Raw genomic sequence first — 27,621 nt, forward strand, 5'->3', positions numbered from 1 at the left:
CATCCGCCCAAACAGTGGTTTACCCCCACATATGGGCTATCAGCGTACTCAGGACAAATTGTACAACAACTTTTGGGGTCCAATTTCTTCTCTTACCCTTGGGAAAATAAAAAATTGGGGGCGAAAAGATAATTTTTGTGAAAAAAATATGATTTTTTATTTTTACGGTTCTACATTATAAACTTCTGTGAAGCACTTGGTGGGTCAAAGTGCTCACCACACCTCTAGATAAGTTCCTTAGGGGGTCTACTTTCCAAAATGGTGTCACTTGTGGGGGGTTTCAATGTTTAGCCACATCAGGGGCTCTCCAAACGAAACATGGCGTCCCATCTCAATTCCAGTCAATTTTGCATTGAAAAGTCAAATGGCGCTCCTTCCCTTCCGAGCTCTCCCATGCGCCCAAACAGTGGTTTACCCCCACATGTGGGGTATTGGCATACTCAGGACAAATTGTACAACAATGTTTGGGGTCCATTTTCTCCTGTTACCCTTGGTAAAATAAAACAAATTGGAGCTGAATTAAATTTTTTGTGAAAAAAAGTTAAATGTTCATTTTTATTTAAACATTCAAAAAATTCCTGTGAAGCACCAGAAGGGTTAATAAACTTCTTGAATGTGGTTTTGAGCACCTTGAGGGGTGCAGTTTTTAGAATGGTGTCACACTTGGGTATTTTCTATCATATAGACCCCTCAAAATGACTTCAAATGAGATGTGGTCCCTAAAATAAAATGGTGTTGTAGAAATGAGAAATTGCTGGTCAACTTTTAACCCTTATAACTCCCTAACAAAAAAAAATTTTGGTTCCAAAATTGTGCTGATGTAAAGTAGACATGTGGGAAATGTTACTTATTAAGTATTTTGTGTGACATATCTCTGTGATTTAATTGCATAAAAATTCAAAGTTGGAAAATTGCGAAATTTTCATAATTTTCGCCAAATTTCCGTTTTTTTCACAAATAAACGCAGGTACTATCAAAGAATTTTTACCATTGTCATGAAGTACAATATGTCACGAGAAAACAATGTCAGAATCACCAGGATCCATTGAAGCGTTCCAGAGTTATAACCTCATAAAGGGACAGTGGTCAGAATTGTAAAAATTGGCCCGGTCATTAACGTGCAAACCACCCTTGGGGGTAAAGGGGTTAATATAGGGTTTTCATTGTTTCTTGGGATTTCACCTAGCATTTCATTTTCCACCGTGAATACCGTGGAGAAGAAGGTGTTTAATATGTTAGCTTTTTCCTCGTCACCTACAACCATTCTTTCCTCACTATTTTTTAAGGGGCCTACATTTTCAGTTTTTATTCTTTTACTATTGATATAGTTGAAGAACAGTTTGGGATTAGTTTTACTCTCCTTAGCAATGTGCTTCTCTGTTTCCTTTTTGGCAGCTTTAATTAGTTTTTTAGATAAAGTATTTTTCTCCCTATAGTTTTTTAGAGCTTCAATGGTGCCATCCTGCTTTAGTAGTGCAAATGCTTTCTTTTTACTGTTAATTGCCTGTCTTACTTCTTTGTTTAGCCACATTGGGTTTTTCCTATTTCTAGTCCTTTTATTCCCACAAGGTATAAACCGCTTACACTGCCTATTTAGGATGTTCTTAAACATTTCCCATTTATTATCTGTATTCTTATTTCTGAGGATATTGTCCCAGTCTACCAGATTAAGGGCATCTCTAAGCTGGTCAAACTTTGCCTTCCTAAAGTTCAGTGTTTTTGTGACTCCCTGACAAGTCCCCCTAGTGAAAGACAGGTGAAACTGCACAATATTGTGGTCGCTATTTCCTAGATGCCCGACCACCTGCAGATTTGTTATTCTGTCAGGTCTATTAGATAGTATTACGTCTAAAAGTGCTGCTCCTCTGGTTGGATTCTGCACCAATTGTGAAAGATAATTTTTCTTGGTTATTAGCAGAAACCTGTTGCCTTTATGGGTTTCACAGGTTTCTGTTTCCCAGTTAATATCCGGGTAGTTAAAGTCCCCCATAACCAGGACCTCATTATGGGTTGCAGCTTCATCTATCTGCTTTAGAAGTAGACTTTCCATGGTTTCTGTTATATTTGGGGGTTTGTAACAGACCCCAATGAGAATTTTGTTACCATTTTTCCCTCCATGAATTTCCACCCATATGGACTCGACATCCTCATTCCCTTCCCTAATATCCTCCCTTAATGTGGACTTACAAAGTGTCAGAGTGTTTGCGAGATGAACGATAGCATGTCACAACCCCGGAACGATGCAGTTTTGCCGAATGCTTTCTCAGCAGGGGCATGGTTGAGAAAGCATTCAGCGAAATGGCGTAGTCCCCGCGGTTGTGACACACTATCATTCATCTCACAAGCACTCTAACACTTTGTAAGTACTTTGATTTCTTCGTGAGAAACCCGTTTCTGTTGCACCTACTAGGTACCTCTGCTTCCAGCAACACAATGATAATGTCTAAAGCTTTAGAAATAATTATATGCACATGCACTTTGTAATGGAAAGCTGCTGACCTTTTAATATGTGAACTCTGAAGAAGGAAGTGTCAGATCCAATACTTTCTTTCTTGTCACTGTTATATACCCATACAAGATGTCTGCCTGTGATGTTGATCCTAAATAGGATTTAGCATACCATCAATAATATTATGCCACTTTTTATGTTTCCTTCTGCTTGGATTTTTAATAATATTAATTAAAATGTAAAGATTTAAAGTTTTTTTTTTCCAATGGACCTCATTTCCCCAAGTTATTTTTTTAGGATTGTGGTGTTATCTTAAGGTTATTTTATTTACAAATTGATTGCAGTGAGCCCTGGCTGCGCAGTACGGAGGTGTTGGGAATTCACTATGCACTGGAAGGCGTGTCTCGTGAAGGCAGAGTTTGAGGGCGCAGGTGGAGGCCCTAGAGGAGGCAGAAGCAGTGGAGGAAGAGTTAAATATAAAGGTTTGGTCTGCAAGCCTTGGGGATTCCAAGACTTGTGGAGCACCGCCTGTCACCACAGCCACCCAGTGCCCGGTCAGCAAGATGTAACGCCCTTGGCCATGCTTACTCATTTAAGCGTCTGTGGAGAAGTGCACTCTAGCAGGGATTTTGTTAAGGAACAGGTGATGTTATCTGCTACATGCTGGTGTAGGGCAGGCACAGCTTTCTTGTAATGTCGACTGGGTAATTGGTACTGGAGGACTGCGAAGGTCATCAGCTTTTGGAAACCGTCGGTATCCACCAGGCGGAAAGGCAGCATTTCCGTAGCCAACAGATTGGAGATGATGGAGATCTACCTCCCAGCTTTGCCATGTGTTGGAGGAAACAATCTTTTCTGTCACAACTGGTTTGGCTGCAGTGCTGTGAGAGGGCTGAGTACGGTGAACCAGACAAACTGCTGGACCGTGATAGAGGGGCAGGCGGAGATGTTACTGTGGATTGAGAAACTTGTGGTGTGATCGTTCTCGGAGATCAGTCAAAATAGCAGGCATGTCTGCTTCCATTAGGCTATGTGCACACGTTGCGGATTTTCCATGCGTTTACAGGACAATGTAAACCTATGGATAACGCAATCTGCAGTGCCCATGCCGAGGAAAAAAAAAGCGCGAAAACGCTGGTTTATATTCCACAGCATGTCAATTCTTTGTGCGGATTCCGCAGCAGTTTACACCTGCTCCATAATAGGAATCCGCAGGTGTAAAGCTGCAGGTGGAATCCGCATAAAAATCGAGGTAAATCTGCAGGTAAAACGCAGTGCCTTTTACCTGCGGATTTTTGAAATCCGCTGCGGAAAACTCCTCAGCCCTCAAAACTACGTGTGCACATACCATTACAACTGAAAACGGGCTCCCAGTCAGCGTGATTCGATCAGGTAAAGAACCCAAGGTTTTGCGGTCATAGACCAGCATCTCAATAGTTGGCATGCTAACAGAGGATGAAGAAGTGAGCAGATGCGATGGGTCGTCGGAAGATGGTGGTTGATGTCCACATTTTTTTGCAGTTGGGTTCCCACACTAAATATGTTGATTGTGCATGTGAAGGTTCATACATGTAATAATCAAATTATTGCACTTTTTACCTCTACTCGTTTTTTTTTGCAAAGTTGGCAGATAACCCGAGTTGGCTCAATCTTTGCAATGTCAAAAAAGGTCCAGGCTAGGCAACCCTTGCCACCCCTACGAGCTGCAGTTCCGTGGACGATGATGGTCAGAGGCAGTTGTGGCTGAAGATACATCACTTGTTGTGGCTGCATCACTACGTGTCTGCGATGGCGCAATGTAACCTCGTCTTCTGCCTCAGATGACCTACTCAGCTGTGTGCCTCTATGTTCACGTAAACTTGGGATCTAACACCTCATCATCATCCTGTTATTACATTCCTCGCCATTGGAGTCATCCTCCTCCTCTTACCCTGACAGCACAGTACAGTCCACATGAGCCTCAGATATCTGAGTCTCATCAGGATCCCCTTTCCCTCAGAGGTTAACATCTGATGATGAGGGTCAGGACACTGTTCGGACAATACTTCCTGCCCCAGATCCAAGCTAAAAAAATTTTGGCCATCGGTACAGATTTCCTCCTCTTGACTCTAAGATTTGCGTACACTTCTGATGAACATGGCGTGTGAACAGCTCTTCAGGCTCTTTCCGATCATGAATCCAAATGTGCCATATTAATGCCCAATTTATGTTTAAGAGAAAGCGCAACCCACAGTCGTCATAAGAGAAAGCGCAACCGACAGCCGTCATAAGAGAAAGCGCAACCGACAGTCGTCATAAGAGAAAGCGCAACCGACAGTCATCATGAGAGCGCAACCGACAGTCATCATAAGACAAAGCGCAACCGATAGTCATCATGAGCGCAAAAGACAGTCGTCATAAGAGAAAGCGCAACCGACAGTCGTCATAAGAGCAAGCGCAACAGACAGTCGTCATAAGAGAAAGGCAACCGACAGTCGTCATAAGAGAACTCAACCGACAGTCGTCATAAGAGAAAGCGCAACAGACAGTCGTCGTAAGAGAAAGCGCAACCGACAGTGGTCAGAAGAGAAAACGAAACCGACAGTCGTCATAAGAGAAAGGCAACCGACAGTCGTCATAAGAGAAAGCGCAACCGACAGTCGTCATAAGAGAAGGCGCAACAGACAGTCGTCATAAGAGAAAGCGCAACCGACAGTGGTCAGAAGAGAAAACGAAACCGACAGTCGTCATAAGAGAAAGGCAACCGACAGTCGTCATAAGAGAAAGCGCAACTGACAGTCGTCAGAAGAGAACTCAACCGACAGTCGTCATAAGAGAAAGCGCAACCGACAGTCGTCATAAGAGAAAGCGCAACCGACAGTCGTCAGAAGAGAAGGCGCAACCGACAGTCGTCATAAGAGAAAACAAAACCGACAGTCGTCATAAGAGAAAGGCAACCGACAGTCGTCATAAGAGATCTCAACCGACAGTCGTCATAAGAGAAGGCGCAACCGACAGTCGTCAGAAGAGAAAACGAAACCGACAGTCGTCATAAGAGAAAGGCAACCGACAGTCGTCATAAGAGAAAGCGCAACCGCCAGTGGTCAGAAGAGAAAACGCAACCGACAGTCGTCATAAGAGAAAGCGAAACCGACAGTCGTCATAAGAGAAGGCGCAACAGACAGTCGTCATAAGAGAAAGCGCAACCGACAGTGGTCAGAAGAGAAAACGAAACCGACAGTCGTCATAAGAGAAAGGCAACCGACAGTCGTCATAAGAGAAAGCGCAACCGCCAGTGGTCAGAAGAGAAAACGCAACCGACAGTCGTCATAAGAGAAAGCGAAACCGACAGTCGTCATAAGAGAAGGCGCAACAGACAGTCGTCATAAGAGAAAGCGCAACCGACAGTGGTCAGAAGAGAAAACGAAACCGACAGTCGTCATAAGAGAAAGGCAACCGACAGTCGTCATAAGAGAAAGCGCAACCGACAGTCGTCATAAGAGAAGGCGCAACAGACAGTCGTCATAAGAGAAAGCGCAACCGACAGTGGTCAGAAGAGAAAACGAAACCGACAGTCGTCATAAGAGAAAGGCAACCGACAGTCGTCATAAGAGAAAGCGCAACCGACAGTCGTCATAAGAGAAAGCGCAACCGACAGTCGTCAGAAGAGAAAGCGCAACAGACAGTCGTCAGAAGAGAAAGCGCAACAGACAGTCGTCAGAAGAGAAAGCGCAACAGACAGTCGTCAGAAGAGAAAGCGCAACAGACAGTCGTCAGAAGAGAAAGCGCAACAGACAGTCGTCAGAAGAGAAAGCGCAACAGACAGTCGTCAGAAGAGAAAGCGCAACAGACAGTCGTCATAAGAGAAAGCGCAACCCACAGTCGTCATAAGAGAAAGCGCAACCGACAGTCGCATAAGAGAAAGCGCAACCCACAGTCGTCATAAGAGAAAGCGCAACCGACAGTCGTCATAAGAGAAAGGCGCAACCGACAGTCGTCATAAGAGAAAGCGCAACCGACAGTCGTCATAAGAGAAAGGCGCAACCGACAGTCGTTATAAGAGAAAGCGCAACCGAGTCATAAGAGAAAGGCACAACCGACAGTCGTCATAAGAGAACGGCGCAACCGACAGTCGTCATAAGAGAACTCAGCCGACAGTCGTCATAAGAGAAGGCGCAACCGACAGTCGTCATAAGAGAAAGCGCAACCGACAGTCGTCATAAGAGAAGGCACAACCGACAGTCGTCATAAAAGAAAGCGCAACCGACAGTGGTCAGAAGAGAAAATGAAACCGACAGTCGTCATAAGAGAAAGGCAACCGACAGTCGTCATAAGAGAAAGCGCAACTGACAGTCGTCAGAAGAGAACTCAACCGACAGTCGTCAGAAGAGAACTCAACCGACAGTCGTCATAAGAGAAAGCGCAACCGACAGTCGTCATAAGAGAAAGCGCAACCGACAGTCGTCATAAGAGAAAGCGCAACCGACAGTCGTCAGAAGAGAAAGCGCAACAGACAGTCGTCAGAAGAGAAAGCGCAACAGACAGTCGTCAGAAGAGAAAGCGCAACCGACAGTGGTCAGAAGAGAAAACGAAACCGACAGTCGTCATAAGAGAAAGCGCAACTGACAGTCGTCAGAAGAGAACTCAACCGACAGTCGTCATAAGAGAAAGCGCAACCGACAGTCGTCATAAGAGAAAGGCGCAACCGACAGTCGTCATAAGAGAAAGCGCAACCGACAGACATAAGAGAAAGGCGCAACCGACAGTCGTCATAAGAGAACTCAGCCGACAGTCGTCATAAGAGAATGCGCAACCGACAGTCGTCATAAGAGAATGCGCAACCGACAGTCGTCAGAAGAGAAAGCGCAACCGACAGTCGTCAGAAGAGAAAGCGCAACCGACAGTCTTCAGAAGAGAAAACGCAACCGACAGTCGTCATAAGAGAAAGCGCAACCGATAGTCATCATGAGCGCAAGACAGTCGTCATATGAGAAAGCCCCTCTTCGTGCCCCCTCTTCTCCGCACAGCCCCTCTTCGTGCCCCCTCTTCTCCGCACAGCCCCTCTTCGTGCCCCCTCTTCTCCGCACAGCCCCTCTTCGTGCCCCCTCTTCTCCGCACAGCCCCTCTTCGTGCCCCCTCTTCTCCGCACAGCCCCTCTTCGTGCCCCCTCTTCTCCGCACAGCCCCTCTTCGTGCCCCCTCTTCTCCGCACAGCCCCTCTTCGTGCCCCCTCTTCTCCGCACAGCCCCTCTTCGTGCCCCCTCTTCTCCGCACAGCCCCTCTTCGTGCCCCCTCTTCTCCGCACAGCCCCTCTTCGTGCCCCCTCTTCTCCGCACAGCCCCTCTTCGTGCCCCCTCTTCTCCGCACAGCCCCTCTTCGTGCCCCCTCTTCTCCGCACAGCCCCTCTTCGTGCCCCCTCTTCTCCGCACAGCCCCTCTTCGTGCCCCCTCTTCTCCGCACAGCCCCTCTTCGTGCCCCCTCTTCTCCGCACAGCCCCTCTTCGTGCCCCCTCTTCTCCGCACAGCCCCTCTTCGTGCCCCCTCTTCTCCGCACAGCCCCTCTTCGTGCCCCCTCTTCTCCGCACAGCCCCTCTTCGTGCCCCCTCTTCTCCGCACAGCCCCTCTTCGTGCCCCCTCTTCTCCGCACAGCCCCTCTTCGTGCCCCCTCTTCTCCGCACAGCCCCTCTTCGTGCCCCCTCTTCTCCGCACAGCCCCTCTTCGTGCCCCCTCTTCTCCGCACAGCCCCTCTTCGTGCCCCCTCTTCTCCGCACAGCCCCACTCAAGTAGCACCAACACTCTGTAATCCGCCCCCTGCAGCTCCCACGGATCCAGCATCTCCTCATCTCCTTCCCAGCAGCTTCACCACAACCCTGCTTGCCGCCATCGTATGTTCCCTCCCTCCCTGGACTGAAGGAGACCCCGCCCCTTCCGCTGACGTCATTCCCTCATAACATCACCTCCGTTCTAGTCGCTCCTCTTTCCTTTGGTCACGGCGACGGCACAGAAGAGCTAACTGCGCGTGCGCATTACTCAGCTGCTGGTGAGAGTTACTATGACAACCACGGACAACAGCGTTCTTTCCGCTACGGTCCCAGTATCCACCGCGACCCCGAACCAGAGACTGAACCGAGGTAACGACCACGGCGAGGAATGTGTGAGAGACCCCTGTACAGAGAGAGACAGACCCCTGTACAGAGAGAAAGACCCCTATACAGAGAGAGAGACCCCTGTACAGAGAGAGAGACCCCTATACAGAGAGAGACAGACCCCTATACAGAGAGAAAGACCCCTATACAGAGAGAGAGACCCCTGTACAGAGAGAGACAGACCCCTGTACAGAGAGAAAGACCCCTATACAGAGAGAGAGACCCCTGTACAGAGAGACAGACCCCTATACAGAGAGACAGACCCCTGTACAGAGAGACAGACCCCTATACAGAGAGAGACAGACCCCTGTACAGAGAGACAGACCCCTGTACAGAGAGAGACAGACCCCTATACAGAGAGACAGACCCCTATACAGAGAGAGAGACCCCTATACAGAGAGACAGACCCCTGTACAGACAGAGACAGACCCCTATACAGAGAGACAGACCCCTGTACAGAGAGAGACCCCTATACAGAGAGACAGACCCCTGTACAGACAGAGACAGACCCCTATACAGAGAGAGACAGACCCCTATACAGAGAGACAGACCCCTATACAGAGAGACAGACCCCTGTACAGACAGAGACAGACCCCTATACAGAGAGACAGACCCCTGTACAGAGAGAGACAGACCCCTATACAGAGAGACAGACCCCTATACAGAGAGAGACAGACCCCTATACAGAGAGACAGACCCCTATACAGAGAGACAGACCCCTATACAGAGAGAGACAGACCCCTGTACAGAGAGAGACAGACCCCTGTACAGAGAGAAAGACCCCTATACAGAGAGAGACAGACCCCTGTACAGAGAGAAAGACCCCTATACAGAGAGAGAGACCCCTGTACAGAGAGAGACAGACCCCTATACAGAGAGACAGACCCCTATACAGAGAGACAGACCCCTGTACAGAGAGACAGACCCCTATACAGAGAGACAGACCCCTATACAGAGAGACAGACCCCTGTACAGAGAGACAGACCCCTATACAGAGAGACAGACCCCTATACAGAGAGAGAGAGACCCCTATACAGAGAGACAGACTCCTATACACAGAGAGAGAGACCCCTGTACAGAGAGACAGACCCCTATACAGAGAGACAGACCCCTGTACAGAGAGACAGACCCCTATACAGAGAGAGACAGACCCCTATACAGAGAGACAGACCCCTGTACAGAGAGACAGACCCCTGTACAGAGAGACAGACCCCTATACAGAGAGAGAGACCCCTATACAGAGAGACAGACCCCTGTACAGAGAGAGACAGACCCCTATACAGAGAGACAGACCCCTATACAGAGAGAGACAGACCCCTATACAGAGAGAGACAGACCCCTATACAGAGAGACAGACCCCTGTACAGAGAGACAGACCCCTGTACAGAGAGAGACAGACCCCTATACAGAGAGAGACAGACCCCTATACAGAGAGACAGACCCCTGTACAGAGAGAGACAGACCCCTATACAGAGAGAGACAGACCCCTATACAGAGAGACAGACCCCTGTACAGACAGAGACAGACCCCTATACAGAGAGACAGACCCCTGTACAGAGAGAGAGACAGACCCCTATACAGAGAGACAGACCCCTGTACAGAGAGAGACAGACCCCTATACAGAGAGACAGACCCCTATACAGAGAGAGACAGACCCCTATACAGAGAGACAGACCCCTATACAGAGAGACAGACCCCTATACAGAGAGAGACAGACCCCTGTACAGAGAGAGACAGACCCCTATACAGAGAGACAGACCCCTGTACAGAGAGAGAGACAGACCCCTATACAGAGAGACAGACCCCTGTACAGAGAGACAGACCCCTATACAGAGAGAGACAGACCCCTATACAGAGAGAGAGAGACCCCTATACAGAGAGACAGACCCCTATACAGAGAGAGACAGACCCCTATACAGAGAGACAGACCCCTATACAGAGAGACAGACCCCTATACAGAGAGAGACAGACCCCTGTACAGAGAGAGAGAGACCCCTATACAGAGAGACAGACCCCTGTACAGACAGAGACAGACCCCTATACAGAGAGAGACAGACCCCTATACAGAGAGACAGACCCCTGTACAGACAGAGACAGACCCCTATACAGAGAGAGACAGACCCCTATACAGAGAGACAGACCCCTATACAGAGAGACAGACCCCTGTACAGAGAGAGACAGACCCCTATACAGAGAGAGACAGACCCCTATACAGAGAGACAGACCCCTGTACAGAGAGAGACAGACCCCTATACAGAGAGAGACAGACCCCTATACAGAGAGACAGACCCCTGTACAGAGAGAGACAGACCCCTATACAGAGAGAGACAGACCCCTATACAGAGAGACAGACCCCTGTACAGACAGAGACAGACCCCTATACAGAGAGACAGACCCCTGTACAGAGAGAGAGACAGACCCCTATACAGAGAGACAGACCCCTGTACAGAGAGAGACAGACCCCTATACAGAGAGACAGACCCCTATACAGAGAGAGACAGACCCCTATACAGAGAGACAGACCCCTATACAGAGAGACAGACCCCTATACAGAGAGAGACAGACCCCTGTACAGAGAGAGACAGACCCCTGTACAGAGAGAAAGACCCCTATACAGAGAGAGACAGACCCCTGTACAGAGAGAAAGACCCCTATACAGAGAGAGACCCCTGTACAGAGAGACAGACCCCTATACAGAGAGACAGACCCCTGTACAGAGAGACAGACCCCTATACAGAGAGACAGACCCCTATACAGAGAGACAGACCCCTGTACAGAGAGACAGACCCCTATACAGAGAGAGACAGACCCCTATACAGAGAGAGAGAGACCCCTATACAGAGAGACAGACCCCTATACAGAGAGAGACAGACCCCTATACAGAGAGACAGACCCCTATACAGAGAGACAGACCCCTATACAGAGAGAGACAGACCCCTGTACAGAGAGAGAGAGACCCCTATACAGAGAGACAGACCCCTATACAGAGAGAGACAGACCCCTATACAGAGAGACAGACCCCTATACAGAGAGAGAGACCCCTATACAGAGAGACAGACCCCTATACAGAGAGAGACAGACCCCTATACAGAGAGACAGACCCCTATACAGAGAGAGAGACCCCTGTACAGAGAGAGAGACCCCTGTACAGAGAGACAGACCCCTATACAGAGAGACAGACCCCTGTACAGAGAGACAGACCCCTATACAGAGAGACAGACCCCTATACAGAGAGAGAGACCCCTGTACAGAGAGACAGACCCCTATACAGAGAGACAGACCCCTGTACAGAGAGACAGACCCCTGTACAGAGAGAGAGACCCCTATACAGAGAGACAGACCCCTATACAGAGAGACAGACCCCTGTACAGAGAGAGAGACCCCTGTACAGAGAGACAGACCCCTGTACAGAGAGACAGACCCCTATACAGAGAGACAGACCCCTATACAGAGAGAGACAGACCCCTATACAGAGAGACAGACCCCTATACAGAGAGACAGACCCCTATACAGAGAGAGAGACCCCTGTACAGAGAGACAGACCCCTATACAGAGAGACAGACCCCTGTACAGAGAGACAGACCCCTGTACAGAGAGAGAGACCCCTATACAGAGAGACAGACCCCTATACAGAGAGACAGACCCCTGTACAGAGAGAGACAGACCCCTGTACAGAGAGACAGACCCCTGTACAGAGAGAGACAGACCCCTGTACAGAGAGAGAGACCCCTGTACAGAGAGACAGACCCCTGTACAGAGAGACAGACCCCTATACAGAGAGACAGACCCCTGTACAGAGAGACAGACCCCTGTACAGAGAGAGACAGACCCCTATACAGAGAGACAGACCCCTATACAGAGAGACAGACCCCTATACAGAGAGACAGACCCCTATACAGAGAGAGACAGACCCCTGTACAGAGAGAGAGACCCCTATACAGAGATAGACAGACCCCTATACAGAGAGACAGACCCCTATACAGAGAGACACAGACCCCTGTACAGAGAGAGACAGACCCCTATACAGAGAGAGACAGACCCCTGTACAGAGAGAGACCCCTATACAGAAATAGACAGACCCCTATACAGAGAGACAGACTCCTATACACAGAGAGAGAGACCCCTGTACAGAGAGACAGACCCCTATACAGAGAGAGACAGACCCCTATACAGAGAGACAGACCCCTGTACAGAGAGACAGACCCCTGTACAGAGAGACAGACCCCTATACAGAGAGAGAGACCCCTATACAGAGAGACAGACCCCTGTACAGAGAGACAGACCCCTGTACAGAGAGACAGACCCCTATACAGAGAGACAGACCCCTGTACAGAGAGAGACAGACCCCTATACAGAGAGACAGACCCCTATACAGAGAGACAGACCCCTATACAGAGAGACAGACCCCTATACAGAGAGACAGACCCCTGTACAGAGAGACAGACCCCTATACAGAGAGACAGACCCCTGTACAGAGAGAGAGACCCCTGTACAGAGAGACAGACCCCTATACAGAGAGACAGACCCCTGTACAGAGAGACAGACCCCTATACAGAGAGACAGACCCCTGTACAGAGAGACAGACCCCTATACAGAGAGAGACAGACCCCTATACAGAGAGAGACAGACCCCTATACAGAGAGACAGACCCCTATACAGAGAGAGACAGACCCCTATACAGAGAGAGACAGACCCCTATACAGAGAGACAGACCCCTGTACAGAGAGAGACAGACCCCTGTACAGAGAGAGACAGACCCCTGTACAGAGAGAGACAGACCCCTATACAGAGAGAGACAGACCCCTATACAGAGAGAGACAGACCCCTATACAGAGAGAGAGACCCCTATACAGAAATAGACAGACCCCTATACAGAGAGACAGACTCCTACACACAGAGAGACAGACCCCTATACAGAGAGACAGACCCCTGTACAGAGAGAGAGACCCCTGTACAGAGAGAGAGACCCCTATACAGAGAGACACAGACCCCTATACAGAGAGACCCCTATACAGAGAGACACAGACCCCTATACAGTGAGAGACAGACCCCTATACAGAGAGAGACAGACCCCTATACAGAGAGACACAGACCCCTATACAGTGAGAGACAGACCCCTATACAGAGAGAGAGACCCCTATACAGAGATAGACAGACCCCTATACAGAGAGACAGACCCCTATACAGAGAGAGAGACCCCTATACAGAGAGAGACAGACCCCTGTACAGAGAGACAGACCCCTGTACAGAGAGAGACAGACCCCTATACAGAGAGACAGACCCCTATACAGAGAGACAGACCCCTATACAGAGAGAGACAGACCCCTATACAGAGAGAGACAGACCCCTATACAGAGAGACAGACCCCTGTACAGAGAGAGACAGACCCCTATATAGAGAGACAGACCCCTATACAGAGAGACAGACCCCTATACAGAGAGAGAGACCCCTATACAGAGAGAGAGACCCCTATACAGAGAGAGACAGACCCCTATACAGAGAGACAGACCCCTGTACAGAGAGACAGACCCCTGTACAGAGAGAGACAGACCCCTATACAGAGAGACAGACCCCTATACAGAGAGACAGACCCCTATACAGAGAGAGAGACCCCTATACAGAGAGAGACAGACCCCTATACAGAGAGACAGAACCCTGTACAGAGAGAGACAGACCCCTATACAGAGAGACAGACCCCTGTACAGAGAGAGACAGACCCCTATACAGAGAGACAGACCCCTATACAGAGAGACAGACCCCTATACAGAGAGACAGACCCCTATACAGAGAGACAGACCCCTGTACAGAGAGAGACAGACCCCTATACAGAGAGACAGACCCCTATACAGAGAGACAGACCCCTATACAGAGAGACAGAACCCTGTACAGAGAGAGACAGACCCCTATACAGAGAGACAGACCCCTGTACAGAGAGACAGACCCCTATACAGAGAGACAGACCCCTGTACAGAGAGACAGACCCCTGTACAGAGAGAGACAGACCCCTATACAGAGAGACAGACCCCTAAACAGAGAGAGACAGACCCCTGTACAGAGAGAGAGACCCCTATACAGAGATAGACAGACCCCTATACAGAGAGACAGACCCCTATACAGAGAGACACAGACCCCTGTACAGAGAGAGACAGACCCCTATACAGAGAGAGACAGACCCCTGTACAGAGAGAGACCCCTATACAGAAATAGACAGACCCCTATACAGAGAGACAGACTCCTATACACAGAGAGAGAGACCCCTGTACAGAGAGAGAGACCCCTGTACAGAGAGACAGACCCCTATACAGAGAGACAGACCCCTGTACAGAGAGACAGACCCCTATACAGAGAGAGACAGACCCCTATACAGAGAGACAGACCCCTGTACAGAGAGACAGACCCCTGTACAGAGAGACAGACCCCTATACAGAGAGACAGACCCCTGTACAGAGAGAGAGACCCCTATACAGAGAGACAGACCCCTGTACAGAGAGACAGACCCCTGTACAGAGAGAGACAGACCCCTATACAGAGAGACAGACCCCTGTACAGAGAGAGACAGACCCCTATACAGAGAGACAGACCCCTATACAGAGAGACAGACCCCTATACAGAGAGACAGACCCCTACACAGAGAGACAGACCCCTGTACAGAGAGACAGACCCCTGTACAGAGAGACAGACCCCTATACAGAGAGACAGACCCCTGTACAGAGAGAGAGACCCCTGTACAGAGAGACAGACCCCTATACAGAGAGACAGACCCCTGTACAGAGAGACAGACCCCTATACAGAGAGACAGACCCCTGTACAGAGAGACAGACCCCTATACAGAGAGAGACAGACCCCTATACAGAGAGACAGACCCCTATACAGAGAGACAGACCCCTATACAGAGAGACAGACCCCTATACAGAGAGAGACAGACCCCTATACAGAGAGAGACAGACCCCTATACAGAGAGAGACAGACCCCTATACAGAGAGACAGACCCCTGTACAGAGAGAGACAGACCCCTGTACAGAGAGAGACAGACCCCTGTACAGAGAGAGACAGACCCCTATACAGAGAGAGACAGACCCCTATACAGAGAGAGACAGACCCCTATACAGAGAGAGAGACCCCTATACAGAAATAGACAGACCCCTATACAGAGAGACAGACTCCTACACACAGAGAGACAGACCCCTATACAGAGAGACAGACCCCTGTACAGAGAGAGAGACCCCTGTACAGAGAGAGAGACCCCTATACAGAGAGACACAGACCCCTATACAGAGAGACACAGACCCCTATACAGAGAGACACAGACCCCTATACAGTGAGAGACAGACCCCTATACAGAGAGAGACAGACCCCTATACAGAGAGAGACAGACCCCTATACAGAGAGAGAGACCCCTATACAGAGATAGACAGACCCCTATACAGAGAGAGACCCCTATACAGAGAGAGACAGACCCCTATACAGAGAGAGAGACCCCTATACACAGAGAGAGACAGACCCCTATACAGAGAGACAGACTCCTGTACAGAGAGAGAGAGACCCCTATACAGAGAGAGAGACCCCTATACAGAGAGAGAGACCCCTATACAGAGAGAGACAGACCCCTATACAGAGAGACAGACCCCTGCACAGAGAGAGAGACCCCTATACAGAGATAGACAGACCCCTATACAGAGAGACAGACCCCTGTACAGAGAGAGAGACCCCTATACAGAGAGACAGACTCCTATACAGAGAGACAGACTCCTATACAGAGAGACAGACCCCTGTACAGAGAGACAGACCCCTGTACAGAGAGACAGACCCCTATACAGAGAGACAGACCCCTATACAGAGAGAGACAGACCCCTATACAGAGAGACAGACCCCTATACAGAGAGACAGACCCCTATACAGAGAGACAGACCCCTATACAGAGAAACAGACCCCTATACAGAGAGACAGACCCCTATACAGAGAAACAGACCCCTATATAGAGAGACAGACCCCTATACAGAGAGACAGACCCCTGTACAGAGAGACAGACCCCTGTACAGAGAGACAGACCCCTATACAGAGAGACAGACCCCCGTACAGAGAGACAGACCCCTATACAGAGAGAGACAGACCCCTATACAGAGAGACAGACCCCTATACAGAGAGAGACAGACCCCTGTACAGAGAGACAGACCCCTATACAGAGAGACAGACCCCTATACAGAGAGAGACAGACCCCTATACAGAGAAGGACAGACCCCTATACAGAGAAGGACAGACATCTATACAGAGAGAGACAGACCCTATACAGAGAGAGACAGACCCCTATACAGAGAAGGACAGACCCCTATACAGAGAGAGACAGACCCCTATACAGAGAGAGAGAGAGACCCCTATACAGAGAGAGACAGACCCCTATACAGAGAGACAGACCCCTATATAGAGAGACAGACCCCTATACAGAGAGACATACCCCTATACAGAGAGTGACAGACCCCTATACAGAGAGAGACAGACCCCTATACAGAGAAACAGACTCCTATATAGAGAGACAGACCCCTATACAGAGAGACAGACCCCTATACAGAGAGAGACAGACCCCTATACAGAGAGACAGACCCCTATACAGAGAGACACAGACACCTATACAGTGAGAGACAGACCCCTATACAGAGAGAGAGAGACCCCTGTACAGAGAGAGAGACCCCTGTACAGAGAGAGAGACCCCTATGCAGAGATAGACAGACCCCTATACAGAGAGACAGACTCCTGTACAGAGAGAGACAGACCCCTGTACAGAGAGACAGACCCCTATACAGAGATAGACAGACCCCTGTACAGAGAGACAGACCCCTGTACAGAGAGAGAGACCCCTATACAGAGAGACAGACCCCTATACAGAGAGACAGACTCCTATACACGGAGAGAGACAGACCCCTATACAGAGAGACAGACCCCTATACAGAGAGACAGACTTCTGTACAGAGAGACAGACCCCTATACAGAGAGAGAGACCCCTATACAGAGAGAGACAGACCCCTATACAGAGAGACAGACCCCTGTACAGAGAGACAGACCCCTATACAGAGAGACAGACCCCTATACACAGAGAGAGACAGACCCCTATACAGAGAGACAGACCCCTGTACAGAGAGACAGACCCCTATACAGAGAGAGAGACCCCTATACAGAGAGAGACAGACCCCTGTACAGAAAGACAGACCCCTGTACAGAGAGAGAGACCCCTATACAGAGAGACAGACCCCTATACAGAGAGACAGACCCCTATACAGAGAGACAGACCCCTATACAGAGAGACAGACCCCTGTACAGAGACGGACCCCTGTACAGAGAGACAGACCCCTGTACAGAGAGACAGACCCCTATACAGAGAGACAGACCCCTATACAGAGAGAGACAGACCCCTATACAGAGACAGACCCCTATATAGAGAGACAGACCCCTATATAGAGAACAGAAAAAAAGGGAAGAAGCCAGCACTGCTTATGGTCAGAACGCAATAACTGAAGTGCAATTGCACATAAATTCTAACTGTATTTCAAATATGAGACATTTAGCAAACAATTGATCAATTCTTTGAGCTACCCCGCCACTTCACGGCAATCTCATAATGGGGCAGTCCTAATCTTCGTATTTTATTTACGCTGTGCCATTATGGCCTCCTGAATGTATAAAAAAAAAAAAAAAAAAAGGACCACATTAAATGCAAACTGTACCTGGAGCATTTTCAGAATCACTCCCTTGGTGCCAGGAAAGGCAAGCGCAGGTAAAGGCCGATCAGGTCCAGTGCGGACATTTCAGATCTGGCTTCCACACTGCCAAACCCGCACCAAAGATGAAGGGTGAGACAAAGAATTGATCAATTGTTTGCTAAATGTCTCATATTTGAAATACAGTTAGAATTTATGTGCAATTGCACTTCAGTTATTGCGTTCTGACCATAAGCAGTGCTGGCTTCTTCCCTTTTTTTTTTGCCCTATATAGAGAGACAGACCCCTATACAGAGAGAGACAGACCCCTATACAGAGAGACAGACCCCTATACAGAGAGACAGACCCCTATACAGAGAAACAGACCCCTATACAGAGAGAGACAGACCCCTATACAGAGAGAGACAGACCCCTATACAGAGAGACAGACCCCTATATAGAGAAGGACAGACCCCTATATAGAGAGACAGACCCCTATATAGAGAGACAGACCCCTATATAGAGAGACAGACCCCTATACAGAGAGACAGACCCCTATACAGAGGACAGACCCCTATATAGAGAGACAGACCCCTATATAGAGAGACAGACCCCTATACAGAGAGACAGACCCCTATACAGAGAGACAGACCCCTATACAGAGAGACAGACCCCTATATAGAGAGACAGACCCCTATACAGAGACAGACCCCTATACAGAGAGAGACAGACCCCTACACAGAGAGAGACAGACCCCTATACAGAGAGAGACAGACCCCTGTACAGAGAGACAGACCCCTGTACAGAGAGACAGACCCCTATACAGAGAGACAGACCCCTATACAGAGAGACAGACCCCTATATAGAGAGACAGACCCCTATATAGAGAGACGACCCCTGTACAGAGACAGACCCCTATACAGAGAGAGACAGACCCCTACACAGAGAGAGACAGACCCCTATATAGAGAGACAGACCCCTATATAGAGAGACAGACCCCTATACAGAGAAGGACAGACCCCTATATAGAGAGACAGACCCCTATATAGAGAGACAGACCCCTATACAGAGAGACAGACCCCTATACAGAGAGACAGACCCCTATATAGAGAGACAGACCCCTATACAGAGACAGACCCCTATACAGAGAGAGACAGACCCCTACACAGAGAGAGACAGACCCCTATACAGAGAGAGACAGACCCCTGTACAGAGAGACAGACCCCTGTACAGAGAGACAGACCCCTGTACAGAGAGACAGACCCCTATACAGAGAGACAGACCCCTATACAGAGAGACAGACCCCTATATAGAGAGACGACCCCTGTACAGAGAGACAGACCCCTATACAGAGAGAGACAGACCCCTATATAGAAAGAGACAGACCCCTATACAGAGAAGGACAGACCCCTATACAGAGAAGGACAGACCCCTATACAGAGAAGGACAGACCCCTATACAGAGACAGACCCCTATACAGAGAAACAGACCCCTATATAGAGAGACAGACCCCTATACAGAGAGAGACAGACCCCTATACAGAGAGACAGACCCCTATACACAGAGAGACAGACCCCTATACACAGAGAGACAGACCCCTGTACAGAGAGACAGACCCCTATACAGAGAGAGACAGACCCCCTATACAGAGAGAGATACCCCTATACAGAGAGACAGACCCCTATACAGAGAGAGACAGACTCCTATACAGAGAGAGACAGACCCCTATACAGAGAGAGACAGACCCCTATACAGAGAGACAGACCCCTATACAGAGAGACAGACCCCTGTACAGAGAGGCAGACCCCTATATAGAGAGAGAGACAGACCCCTATACAGAGAAGGACAGACCCCTATACAGAGAGACAGACCCCTATACAGAGAGACAGACCCCTATGCAGAGAGACAGGCTCCTATATAGAGAGACAGACCCCTATACAGAGAGACCCCTATACAGAGAGACAGACCCCTATACAGAGAGACAGACTCCTGTACAGAGAGAGACAGACCCCTGTACAGAGAGACAGACCCCTATACAGAGATAGACAGACCCCTGTACAGAGAGACAGACCCCTGTACAGAGAGAGAGACCCCTATACAGAGAGACAGACCCCTATACAGAGAGACAGACTCCTATACACGGAGAGAGACAGACCCCTATACAGAGAGACAGACTTCTGTACAGAGAGACAGACCCCTATACAGAGAGAGAGACCCCTATACAGAGAGACAGACCCCTATACAGAGAGACAGACCCCTGTACAGAGAGACAGACCCCTATACAGAGAGACAGACCCATGTACAGAGAGACAGACCCCTGTACAGAGAGACAGACCCCTATACAGAGAGACAGACTCCTATACACAGAGAGAGACAGACCCCTATACAGAGAGACAGACCCCTGTACAGAGAGACAGACCCCTATACAGAGAGAGAGACCCCTATACAGAGAGAGACAGACCCCTATACAGAGAGACAGACCCCTGTACAGAGAGACAGACCCCTGTACAGAGAGATAGACCCCTATACAGAGATAGACAGACCCCTGTACAGAAAGACAGACCCCTGTACAGAGAGAGAGACCCCTATACAGAGAGACAGACTCCTATACAGAGAGACAGACCCCTATACAGAGAGACAGACCCCTGTACAGAGAGACAGACCCCTGTACAGAGACAGACCCCTGTACAGAGAGACAGACCCCTATACAGAGAGAGACAGACCCCTGTACAGAGAGACAGACCCCTATACAGGGAGACAGACCCCTATACAGAGAGAGACAGACCCCTATACAGAGAGAGACAGACCCCTATATAGAGAGACAGACCCCTATACAGAGAGACAGACCCCTATACAGAGAGACAGACCCCTATACAGAGAGACAGACCCCTATACAGAGAAGCAGACCCCTATACAGAGAGAGACAGACCCCTATACAGAGAGACAGACCCCTATACAGAGAGACAGACCCCTATATAGAGAAGGACAGACCCCTATATAGAGAGACAGACCCCTATATAGAGAGACAGACCCCTATATAGAGAGACAGACCCCTATACAGAGAGACATACCCCTATACAGAGAAGGACAGACCCCTATATAGAGAGACAGACCCCTATATAGAGAGACAGACCCCTATATAGAGAGACAGACTCATATAGAGAGACAGACCCCTATATAGAGAGACAGACCCCTATACAGAGAGACAGACCCCTATACAGAGAGACAGACCCCTATACAGAGAGACAGACCCCTATATAGAGAGACAGACCCCTATACAGAGAGAGACAGACCCCTATACAGAGAGACAGACCCCTATATAGAGAGACGACCCCTGTACAGAGACAGACCCCTATACAGAGAGAGACAGACCCCTATACAGAGAGAGATAGACCCCTATGCAGAGAGAGACAGACCCCTGTACAGAGAGACAGACCCCTGTACAGAGAGACAGACCCCTATACAGAGAGACAGACCCCTATACAGAGAGAGACAGACCCCTATACAGAGAGACAGACCCCTATATAGAGAGACGACCCCTGTACAGAGAGACAGACCCCTATACAGAGAGAGACAGACCCCTATACAGAGAGAGATAGACCCCTATACAGAGAGACAGCCCCCTATACAGAGAAGGACAGCCCCCTATACAGAGAAGGACAGCCCCCTATACAGAGAAGGACAGACCCCTATACAGAGAAGGACAGACCCCTATACAGAGAAGGACAGACCCCTATACAGAGAAACAGACCCCTATACAGAGAAACAGACCCCTATATAGAGAGACAGACCCCTATACAGAGAGAGACAGACCCCTATACAGAGAGACAGACCCCTATACACAGAGAGACAGACCCCTATACAGAGAGAAAGACCCCTGTACAGAGAGACAGACCCCTATACAGAGAGAGACAGACCCCCTATACAGAGAGAGACAGACCCCCTATACAGAGAGAGCTACCCCTATACAGAGAGACAGACCCCTATACAGAGAGAGACAGACTCCTATACAGAGAGAGACAGACCCCTATACAGAGAGAGACAGACCCCTATACAGAGAGACAGACCCCTATACAGAGAGACAGACCCCTGTACAGAGAGGCAGACCCCTATATATAGAGAGAGACAGACCCCTATACAGAGAAGGACAGACCCCTATACAGAGAGACAGACCCCTATACAGAGAGACAGACCCCTATTCAGAGAGAGACAGACCCCTATACAGAGAGACAGACCCCTATACAGAGAGAGACAGACCCCTATACAGAGAGACAGACCCCTATACAGAGAGACAGACCCCTATATAGAGAGACAGACCCCTGTACAGAGAGACAGACCCCTATACAGAGAGAGACAGACCCCTATACAGAGAGAGACAGACCCCTATACAGAGAGACAGACCCCTATATAGAGAGAGACAGACCCCGATACAGAGAAGGACAGACCCCTATACAGAGAAGGACAGACCCCTATACAGAGAAGGACAGACCCCTATACAGAGAGACAGACCCCTATTCAGAGAGAGACAGACCCCTATTCAGAGAGAGACAGACCCCTATACAGAGAAGGACAGACCCCTATACAGAGAAGGACAGACCCCTATACAGAGAGACAGACCACTATACAGAGAGAGACAGACCCCTATACAGAGAGAGACAGACCCCTATACAGAGAAACAGACCCCTATACAGAGACAGACCCCTATACAGAGAGAGACAGACCCCTATACAGAGAGAGACAGACCCCTATACAGAGAGACAGACCCCTATACAGAGAGACAGACCCCTATACAGAGAGACAGACCCCTATACAGAGAGAGACAGACCCCTATACAGAGAGAAAGACCCCTGTACAGAGAGACAGACCCCCTATACAGAGAGAGACAGACTCCCTATACAGAGAGAGAGACCCCTATACAGAGAGAGAGACCCCTATACAGAGAGACAGACCCATATACAGAGAGACAGACCCCTATACAGAGAGAGACAGACCCCTATACAGAGAGACCGACCACTATACAGAGAAACAGACCCCTATATAGAGAGACAGACCCCTATACAGAGAGACAGACCCCTATACAGAGAGACAGACCCCTATACATAGAGACAGACCCCTATACAGAGAGAAACAGACCCCTATACAGAGAGACAGACCCCTATACAGAGAGAGACAGACCCCTATACAGAGAGACAGACCCCCTATACAGAGAGAGACAGACCCCCTATACAAAGAGACAGACCCCCATACAGAGAGAGAGACCCCCATACAGAGAGAGACAGACCCCTGTACAGAGAGACCGACCCCTGTACAGAGAGAGACAGACCCCTGTACAGAGAGACAGACCCCTATACAGAGAGACAGACCCCTATATAGAGAGACAGACCCCTATATAGAGAGACAGACCCCTATACAGAGAGAGACAGACCCCTATACAGAGAGAGACAGACCCCTATACAGAGAGAGACAGACCCCTATACAGAGAGACAGACCCCTATACAGAGAGACAGACCCCTATACAGTTAGACAGGCCCCTATATAGAGAGAGACAGACCCCTATATAGAGAGACAGACCCCTATACAGAGACAGACCCCTATACAGAGACAGACCCCTATATAGAGACAGACCCCTATATAGATAGACAGACCCCTATACAGAGAGAGACAGACCCCTATACAGAGAGAGACAGACCCCTATACAGAGAGACAGACCCCTATACAGAGAGAAACAGACCCCTATACAGAGAGAAACAGACCCCTATACAGAGAGAGACAGACCCCTGTACAGAGAGAGACAGACCCCTGTACAGAGAGAGACAGACCCCTGTACAGAGAGAGACAGACCCCTGTACAGAGAGAGACAGACCCCTATACAGAGAGAGACAGACCCCTATACAGAGAGAGACAGACCCCTGTACAGAGAGAGACAGACCCCTGTACAGAGAGACAGACCCCTGTACAGAGAGACAGACCCCTGTACAGAGAGACAGACCCCTATACAGAGAGAGACAGACACCTATACAGAGAGACAGACCCCTATACAGAGAGACACAGACCCCTGTACAGAGAGACAGACCCCTATACAGAGAGAGACAGACCCCTGTACAGAGAGAGAGACCCCTATACAGAGAGACAGACCCCTTTACAGAGAGACAGACCCCTGTACAGAGAGAGACAGACCCCTATACAGAGAGACAGACTCCTATACACAGAGAGAGACAGACCCCTATACAGAGAGACACCTCTATACAGAGAGACAGACCCCTATACAGAGAGACAGACCCCTATACAGAGAGACAGACCCCTATACAGAGAGAGAGACCCCTATACAGAGAGACAGACCCCTGTACAGAGAGAGACAGACCCCTGTACAGAGAGACAGACCCCTGTACAGAGAGACAGACCCCTATACAGAGAGACAGACCCCTGTACAGAGAGAGACAGACCCCTGTACAGAGAGACAGACCCCTGTACAGAGAGACAGACCCCTATACAGAGAGACAGACCCCTATACAGAGAGACAGACCACTATACAGAGAGAGACAGACCCCTATATAGAGAGACAGACCCCTATACAGAGAAGGACAGACCCCTATACAGAGAGACAGACCCCTATACAGAGAGAGACAGACCCCTATATAGAGAGACAGACCCCTATACAGAGAGACATACCCCTATACAAAGAGAGACAGACCCCTATACAGAGAAACAGACCCCTATATAGAGAGACAGACCCCTATACAGAGAGACAGACCCCTATACACAGAGACAGACCCCTATACAGAGAGACACAGACCCCTATACAGTGAGAGACAGACCCCTATACAGAGAGAGACAGACCCCTGTACAGAGAGAGAGACCCCTATACAGAGATAGACAGACCCCTATACAGAGAGACCCCTATACAGAGAGACAGACTCCTATACACAGAGAGAGACAGACCCCTATACAGAGAGACAGACCCCTATACAGAGAGACAGACTCCTATATAGAGAGACAGACCCCTATACAGAGAGACCCCTATACAGAGAGACAGACCCCTATACAGAGAGACCCCTATACAGAGAGACAGACCCCTATACAGAGAGACAGACTCCTATACACAGAGAGAGACAGACTCCTTTACAGAGAGAGACAGACCCCTGTACAGAGAGACAGACCCCTATACAGAGATAGACAGACCCCTGTACAGAGAGACAGACCCCTGTACAGAGAGAGAGACCCCTGTACAAAGAGAGAGACCCCTATACAGAGAGACAGACCCCTATACAGAGAGACAGACTCCTATACACGGAGAGAGACAGACCCCTATACAGAGAGACAGACCCCTATACAGAGAGACAGACTCCTATACACGGAGAGAGACAGACCCCTATACAGAGAGACAGACCCCTATACAGAGAGACAGACCCCTATACAGAGAGAGAGACCCCTATACAGAGAGAGACAGACCCCTATACAGAGAGACAGACCCCTGTACAGAGAGACAGACCCCTGTACAGAGAGACAGACCCCTATACAGAGAGACAGACTCCTATACACAGAGAGAGACAGACCCCTATACAGAGAGACAGACCCCTGTACAGAGACAGACCCCTATACAGAGAGAGAGACCCCTATACAGAGAGAGACAGACCCCTATACAGAGAGACAGACTCCTATACAGCGAGACAGACCCCTATACAGAGAGAGAGACAGATTCCTATACAGAGAGAGACAGACTCCTATACAGAGAGAGACAGACCCCTATACAGAGAGAGACCCCTATACAGAGATAGACAGACCCCTGTACAGAAAGACAGACCCCTGTACAGAGAGAGAGACCCCTATACAGAGAGACAGACTCCTATACAGCGAGACAGACCCCTATACAGAGAGACAGACCCCTGTACAGAGAGACAGACCCCTGTACAGAGAGACAGACCCCTGTACAGAGAGACAGACCCCTATACAGAGAGAGACAGACCCCTGTACAGAGACAGACCCCTATACAGAGAGAGACAGACCCCTATACAGAGAGACAGACCCCTATATAGAGAGACAGACCCCTATACAGAGAGAGACAGACCCCTATACAGAGAGAGACAGACCCCTATACAGAGAAACAGACCCCTATACAGAGAGAGACAGACTCCTATACAGAGAGAGACAGACCCCTATACAGAGAGAGACCCCTATACAGAGAGAGACCCCTATACAGAGAGACAGACCCCTATACAGAGAGACAGACCCCTATATAGAGAAGGACAGACCCCTATATAGAGAGACAGACCCCTGTACAGAGAGACAGACCCCTGTACAGAGAGAGACAGACCCCTATACAGAGGACAGACCCCTATATAGAGAGACAGACCCCTATACAGAGAGACAGACCCCTGTACAGAGAGACAGACCCCTATACAGAGAGACAGACCCCTATACAGAGACAGACCCCTATACAGAGAGACAGACCCCTACACAGAGAGATACAGACCCCTATACAGAGAGAGACAGACCCCTGTACAGAGAGACAGACCCCTGTACAGAGAGACAGACCCCTATACAGAGACAGACAGACCCCTATACAGAGACAGACAGACCCCTATACAGAGAGACAGACCCCTATATAGAAAGAGACAGACCCCTATACAGAGAGAGATAGACCCCTATACAGAGAGACAGCCCCCTATACAGAGAAGGACAGACCCCTATACAGAGAAGGACAGACACCTATACAGAGAAGGACAGACCCCTATACAGAGAGACAGACCCCTATACAGAGAAACAGACCCCTATATAGAGAGACAGACACCTATACAGAGAGACAGACCCCTATACAGAGAGAGACAGACCCCTATACAGAGAGACAGACCCCTATACAGAGAGAGACAGACCCCTGTACAGAGAGAGACAGACCCCTATACAGAGACAGACCCCTATACAGAGAGAGACAGACCCCTATACAGAGAGAGACAGACCCCTGTACAGAGAGACAGACCCCTATATAGAGAGACAGACCCCTATATAGAGAGACAGACCCCTATATAGACAGACAGACCCCTATACAGAGACAGACCCCTATAAAGAGAGACAGACCCCTATACAGAGAGAGACAGACCCCTATACAGAGAGACAGACCCTTATATAGAGAGACAGACCCCTGTACAGAGAGACAGACCCCTATACAGAGAGAGACAGACCCATGTACAGAGAGACAGACCCCTATACAGAGAGAGACAGACCCCTATATAGAGAGAGACAGACCCCTATATAGAGAAGGACAGACCCCTATACAGAGAAGGACAGACCCCTATACAGAGAAGGACAGACCCCTATACAGAGAAGGACAGACCCCTATACAGAGAGAGACAGACCCCTATACAG

At 49.3% G+C, this 27,621-nt stretch overlaps 2 protein-coding genes across 3 annotated transcripts in view; both read left to right on the forward strand.

The window, feature by feature from the left end:
• Nucleotides 1–6,374, forward strand: part of LOC138643514 (splicing regulatory glutamine/lysine-rich protein 1-like) — a 56,901-nt gene extending 50,527 nt beyond the window's left edge. Inside the window, exons 2-3 of the mRNA XM_069732412.1 lie at nucleotides 5,099–5,448; nucleotides 5,920–6,374. Coding sequence (XP_069588513.1) covers nucleotides 5,099–5,448; nucleotides 5,920–6,374 — 805 coding nt within the window. The remainder of the gene's footprint in view (nucleotides 1–5,098; nucleotides 5,449–5,919) is intronic.
• A 2,044-nt stretch (nucleotides 6,375–8,418) lies between these two features.
• MAPK15 (mitogen-activated protein kinase 15) overlaps nucleotides 8,419–27,621 on the forward strand; it is a 163,968-nt gene continuing 144,765 nt past the window's right edge. The window contains exon 1 of one of the 2 annotated variants that reach the window (XM_069732105.1): nucleotides 8,419–8,557. The gene's annotated coding sequence lies outside the window, so the exon portion shown is untranslated. The remainder of the gene's footprint in view (nucleotides 8,558–27,621) is intronic. The other variant, XM_069732106.1, reaches the window with a different exon arrangement.

The sequence above is a fragment of the Ranitomeya imitator genome, chromosome 6, assembly GCF_032444005.1.
Source record: "Ranitomeya imitator isolate aRanImi1 chromosome 6, aRanImi1.pri, whole genome shotgun sequence".
Classification (NCBI taxonomy): domain Eukaryota; kingdom Metazoa; phylum Chordata; class Amphibia; order Anura; family Dendrobatidae; genus Ranitomeya; species Ranitomeya imitator.